Source organism: Trachymyrmex septentrionalis, unplaced genomic scaffold (assembly GCF_001594115.1).
Source record: "Trachymyrmex septentrionalis isolate Tsep2-gDNA-1 unplaced genomic scaffold, Tsep1.0 scaffold25, whole genome shotgun sequence".
Taxonomy (NCBI): domain Eukaryota; kingdom Metazoa; phylum Arthropoda; class Insecta; order Hymenoptera; family Formicidae; genus Trachymyrmex; species Trachymyrmex septentrionalis.
Window position 1 is genome coordinate 3,109,198 of NW_017305408.1, and position 6,881 is coordinate 3,116,078.

The 6,881-nt window shown below is 31.1% G+C and overlaps 1 protein-coding gene across 1 annotated transcript in view; it reads left to right on the forward strand.

Annotated features, from left to right (window-relative positions):
• The first annotated feature begins 4,664 nt into the window (after positions 1-4,664).
• The window catches only part of LOC108748853 (pickpocket protein 19-like), a 5,692-nt gene continuing 3,475 nt past the window's right edge, over positions 4,665-6,881 (forward strand). The window contains exons 1-3 of the mRNA XM_018487223.1: positions 4,665-4,940; positions 5,373-5,631; positions 5,919-6,194. Coding sequence (XP_018342725.1) covers positions 4,665-4,940; positions 5,373-5,631; positions 5,919-6,194 — 811 coding nt within the window. The remainder of the gene's footprint in view (positions 4,941-5,372; positions 5,632-5,918; positions 6,195-6,881) is intronic.

Below are 6,881 nucleotides of genomic sequence, written 5' to 3' on the forward strand. Positions count from 1 at the left end.
TCATTAACATACAGTACTACGTTAATTATGACTCCGTATTTATGAAAGTACATGTATTCACGGTGAAACCAACAGTGTGTTTTGCGTGCGGTTCACAAGTCGCAAATCATGCAAACGATATTTCTGTATGAATTACAATGTTTCTCCAAATATTTAAAATATAAATTCAAAGATTTAACAAAGAAATACATTACAATAAATCAATTATAATAAACAAATCTTTTTTTTACAATTATGTTTGTTTCTCGTAATATTGTCTAATATTTTTTTATTTAATTCTTGTTTTCTATTTATTATCGAATAAAATATATTTTTTATACTGGAAATATTGATACTCTCTCCTTCTCTTCTCTTACAAATTCCTTAAATAATAAAATCTTTGAATAATCTAAAAATAAAAATGTTTCCCATAATGCATAACATTTAAAGTATTGTACTAAAAATGATTTATTTAATTATTATATAAACAGATTAATTATATAAAGATTAAGATTAATATAAAAAAAGAAGAGAGAGAGAGAGAGAGAGAGAGAAAAGTTTTACCAAGTATTGAATATATCATAAATATATATGTATATAGAGTGTACAAATTTGTTAAAATTATATGTTCGATAGAATAAATGAGAGTAGAATAAATTGAGTACATCGATAAAAATGATTATGGATAATTTATGTATTATATGTTATCCTTATCCGGTACCAACATAATAAATTGCGACAAGCGGATGATAGATTACTATTTAAATATAATCATTGACTTACCTATTGCCGCATATTGAAATTTACAATAACAATATGCAAATGTACACAACTCTCATGCTGACGTACGCAAGAAATACTTGAACGTTTTTAAATTATCGCCACTGTTTTCATTCAGTAATTCAATGTCCAATTCGAAATTTATGTATCTACGATAAACATATAAATTAATGCCATCTTGATAAAAGATAAAATTTATATTTTTACTTACAAATCTGTAGAAGAAAAAAATACGATGTCTTTTGGACATTATGTATAAAACAGTTCTGAATACACAATATGATTGTCTCCCGAAATTCTGAGGCAGTATGTCGGTTTGGGTCCTGATGGATAGCACCGTAAACACAAGTGAATTTTGCTGACGACATTTATAATTTATTTGAGTAGAAGATGGGGTGCCTAAGTCGTTTAATATTTTAGGAGAAACACACTGGATAATTTGATATTAACGAATAATTATTAAGAAAGTGTATAATTTATGTAATAATTTGATATTAATAATTATCATTAAGGAAATATATAATTAAATATATAATTATGAAAGCTATTAAGGCAAAATATTTGTTATTGCATTTTAAATATATTGTTTATCGAAAAGGTTATTTTAGGAAACGTCTACCTTAATTATTTTATAAGTAGATATTAAAGAGGCATCTATATGTGTATGTGATCGCGAGTATACATACATGTATGTACGGAAAAATAAAGAAAGTTTAAGAAATTTTATTTAAAAAAATCGCAAATATAACCGCGGAATATTAAAGTGACTTGTTTGTTTGTAAAGTAAACGTTCATGTTGATTCGACATTGAAACTAATGCAGCAGTATTATAACATATTTATACAATCGGAGTTAATATATGTATAATAGTAACTTTTACCCGCAAGCGATGAGAAAAAACTTGAACAGAGAAATGAAAATATTTTAAAGAGAAAGAAGAGAAATTTATAACTCTAATCAAAATAATCATCTCAGAGGTAAAACCAAATGAGAGACGAAGAGTGAACTATTTATTACGCTGAAACAATTATCGTTAAAACAAATATCTAAATAGCTAAAATAAACATAAAACTGATAAAGATAATAGATGTATTTATGTTGTTTTTAACAGAAATCTTTGTTGAATCATTGTTAAAACTAAGATACTTAATATTGAATAAATTAATGGAAATAGCCAATTATATCAGAACGGTAAATAAAAAGAATGAAGAGAGAATAAAAAAGCAGAAAAAAATTGAAAGACGATGAATAGAGAGAAAATTGTGGATGTTGTTGGAGTTTTTTCGCGAGTTGTCGCCGTCGATTACGTGTGAATTTTCAGCTCCATCATTGCACAATTTACGCGAACATGCGTGCTGCAGGTCGGTGAATTCCAGATGAAAGATTTCAAAAGACAGATGTGTGCTTTCATATGTGTTCATATAAATGTGTCACTCGTAGACGTATAAATACATCCATATACAGAGTGTCCAAAAAGTTTGTCCGGGACGGCTAAATAACTCCTCAGGAAAGCGGTATCGAGAAAAACAAAAGTTATAGTGTTCAAAAAGATTTTTACTGATCTTATCAGTTTGATCTTGGGTGGCGTTGCCAAGGTCAGGTCGATTTTTGTAAATGGAATACCCTACTTTTGATTCCAAAATCTAATAGTTGTCAAGAGCTTTTCAAAACACTGTAATAAATGAAGGTTATATCTCTTATTTTCATTTTTGCATTAAAAATTCATTTTTACGTCAGTCGGACACCTTGCATAATGCTAATGCCGACGGTATTGTAACTTTAATAAGTTTTATAACTGGAAAAGTACTTAATGAAAAATAACTGTATTACAGTGTTTTGAAAAGCTCTTGACAACTATTAGATTTTGTTTGACCACTTGTTAGATTATCACATAAAAATGTGTTTTATTTAAAAAAAATTGATGTGACCTTGACCTGACCTTGGCGACGCCATCCAAGGTCAAACTGATAAGATCAGTAAATAGATCTTTTTGAATCCTACAACTTTTGTCTTTAATTTATTTTTTTATAACGCTTTTCTGAGGAGTTATTTGGTCGTCCCGGAACTTCTTGGACACTGTATATTTCTAATTATGTAGTGCACAAAGAATAAGGTAAAAAATTTCACATATGTAGAGATTACAATATAAAATTTATGCAATAAAAAATATTTAAATGGAGCGATTTATTTAAAATTTTATTTAAAAAACATAGTAATCAATAAGAGTCAAGTTGATAAAATAAATCACGATCTTTCAGATTTCTTAATTTTTATTTTTTGTCTTTTATAATTTTAATTGTTAACATAATATTTTGCATAAAGATCATTAAGATACAAATTATCTCTCATTATAGCGATATAATCAATTCGCTTGCAAGCTAGTACGGGGGCATGTGTATACGATGTGCGCACGGAATGAAAACCTGTGATGTTTAAGCGAAACTAATATTAGAGCGATTGCAGCCGCGTAGTTAATAGAACGTCGGTTTCATCCCCAGGATAATGAAGCACAGACTAGAACGAAGCGCCAACAGTGTGGCATCGATTGCATCATCGGGTTCGAACGAGAAATTGCCATCACGTATTCACTCATACTCATTTAATCCTCGAATATTGTTTTAAAATAGGAGCGTCTTGAGCAACGTAAATTTGTTCAAGTTGAAGCTCATTATTATTTTCGGAGGATATTTAAAAAAGTCTATTATTGAATCTATTACAGCTATGATATTGAACTAAATGTATAAAGGATATAAAATTAAAAAAATATATGTAATAAAAAAGTTATCGTATAAAAAGTATTGTATAAGTGAAAATAATTAAAATAATGAAAATAATTAATAAATGACAGAGTTTCTAATATGTATATATAATTCAATAATCTAATCCGATAAAATAATATTTATTTGAGAGAAAGTCATTTTACTTACAGAGAATTAAAAAAATTATCAGAGTTGATGTGAGTCATCTCGAATATCGCATGTCTCTGAAATCGAATTCGTAGAGAATTTCGCCAAACTGGAAAGATCGACATTGAATGCCGAAACGTCGATAGCTTTCACCGACGTGATGTCGCCCGAACGAATCAACGAATCCTGATTTCTCTCGTTCAAATTATACTAGAGGATGCAATCAAAACCTGCGATCGCGACCCCCGGAGGCTTCTTCATTATTCGCGGACATTGAAGCCGGGGAAGCGGCTCTCTCCGTTCGTGTTGGCATTGTTTGCGCAACAATCACGCTAACCGAATTATCCTGATCACATCGGATGCGCGTTCAAACACGCGCCACCTCTTCGACCCTTTCCCACCTGCCATTTCCCCCTTTTCGCCTACCTCACCTGTAATTGATTGGGTTTTATTTGTACGATCCATTGCTGATACCGATAAAAAATGAGGACCGAGGCATGCTTGACCTCTTTTCGTCTTTCATTCGAGAACACTTTGAAAAGGTGCTTGATGCTTCAGTTTGCTTTTGACCGCGAGGAGTGACCATAAGGATATATTTATCTTACCGATGTTAAGTACTAGAAGTTTATTCAAATGAAAGTGAGCGAAGAAATTTCTTTTATTTTTATCCTCTTAATTTATTGATTCATCTTTCTCTAAGATTCCTAAAGTTCTTAAGGATGTTCTGATCTCCAAAAGATCTTTCCAAACAACAATAGCGGTTTTAAAGCGATCCATTTTGCGAAAAATCGATTTTTTTAACTAAAAAGGAGATATTTTAAACCGATCTCTTTGTAGAATTGTTGTTTTTTTTTTCTATAAAAAGAGTTATATTTCGGAGTAATCTTTTTGCAAAAAATTTTTAGCGAATTGATCATCTGGAGATTGCACATTCTTACAAGTTTCTCGATGCATTGAATTTTCGAATTTTAAACTCTTCTAATTTTCATTTCTTTAGACATGAAATCTGATCGGAGAAAATTAAGGAAATTAATGAGAGTCGTAAGAAATGGAGTCACAAGAATCAAGTTCCGTGGAAACAAAAGCCAAGGCAAACAGTTCAATACGATCATACAAACATTGAATTATTTTTGCACGCATACGACTATTCATGGTCTTCGTCACATCGTTAATCCTGAATTACATGTAATTGAACGATTCCTGTGGCTTATCGTGTTTGTAATATCTTCCACAATCGCTAGCAACATGATTTACTCACTTGCTCTTAGATTCCAGGTAAATTATATGTGTGAAAGAAAAGACTAAAATTTCAATCGTATACAATATATCGTATATATAATCTCTCAAATATATATATACATATTATTCGGAATATTATTTTTGATTTCTAAAGATTTTTGTGATATCGATAGTATAAAGATAATTTTTAACAGAGACTTTAAACTCTTTAAAGTATCGAATGCACACTTTAAATTTCTTACGGTGAAATCTGACTCTAAGAAAGTGAAAATATAACTATAATATGTTTGAAAAAAAGTGAAAATATTTCACTTCTTGAAAAAGAGTGACAATTTTCACCCTTTTTAGAATGAATTTTTACTTTAAAGGAGTAAAAAAAATCTCACTTAAAAAAAAAATGAAATTTCACTCCCTTGAAGTGCGATTTCACTACAAGAAATTTAGAGTGCATTATATACATTTATTTAGGATGCGCCGACGGTGATTGACATCGAATCGATGCATTATGGGACTTTGTATCTACCCTTCCCGAGCGTGACCCTTTGTCCGAATGACCGCGTCGACTGGAATCGAGCCCTCGAACTCGAACCAAAAATTTTCCCTAATGGTACGGATAAAACAAGTCTCGAAACTTTTCGGAAAATATTGGGCAAGCTTTCCATGATGAGCTTCGGGGATTTCGACGAACTGGATTTTCTGAAGAATCAAAATGTTCATAGTCTCGCGGGTAAAATATTTATTTCTTCCTAAACTTTTTCATACAAATGTGATCAAATTATAGCGTTTGATTATTCTTTAATTTTTCTAATTTTATCTTCAAAACTTTAGTCAGAAACAAGACACTGGTGAAACGTCGGTAATTAATATTTAATTATATAAATTTTGATAACATTATTTAAATTAATATTATTATCTTGAGCGTTTTAAATGCGTGTATATTTTATATATGCATAGAATATATATATATGTTTGCGCTTCTCTTATTGAAGTTGAAAGGTAATTATTATTGAATAGGTATCAACATAACTCAAGTGCTATATGAGGTAATGCCACGTTGCGATCAGTTGCTGTCCTCTTGTTGGTGGCGTAACGCCGATCGCAATTGCTGCGATATCTTCCAGGTGCAAAAGACCGAATATGGTTTCTGTTATTCATTCAATTCTGAAGTGGCACAAACACCTCCAACGGATCCTACGGAATCACGGCCACGTAGAGCATCTGGCTACGGCGATTGGACCGGTGTCAAGGTTACGATTCATCTAGGAAACATAACGAAGCCACCGAATTTTAGTGAGAGTAATGCTAGTATGTAATATTTTACGTGGCAAGGCTTAATGACTTCCTACATGATTTATACGAAAAACCAGTGTTATCGCGTATCTAGAGATGAAGCAGGAAGATGATACTCGGTTCACAAAAAAATATCATCTTGAATAAATGGTTTTGAAAATTTGAAATTGCAATGACCGAGTGCTGATTCGCCTTCTAGTCACGCTACTGGTTATTGCCTTCACTTCGTATTTGAAAGATTCAGAGCTTGATCGGTGCGAACTGAATAGCTTCTCAACAAATTTGCTTCGCTAGACTTGTTTGAAAGTATAGAAATGCTTGCAATACAATATCGCGTCTATACAACAATATAAAACGAATATAAATATGTATATTTATATTTTCGTTTTATATTGTTGTACATATACAAGGTGTTTCGGAAATCGTGATACAGGTGGGAAGGAGATGAGTTCTCATGTAAAAATAAATCGAAAATATAGTCTAAAATTGTTTCGTACAGAGCTCTGTTTAAAGACAAAAAATCGAATTTGAAAATATTGTTTTCGATTAAGAGGTAATAGCATATAAATATAAACGTTCGAAGAAGTGAGGAATGTGAACACATTATCATCGGTTCATGCGTCTTTAATCTCTAATAAATTATCTGCAACATGTAAAGAGTGATTTTCAACAATTTTTCAGTTCAAC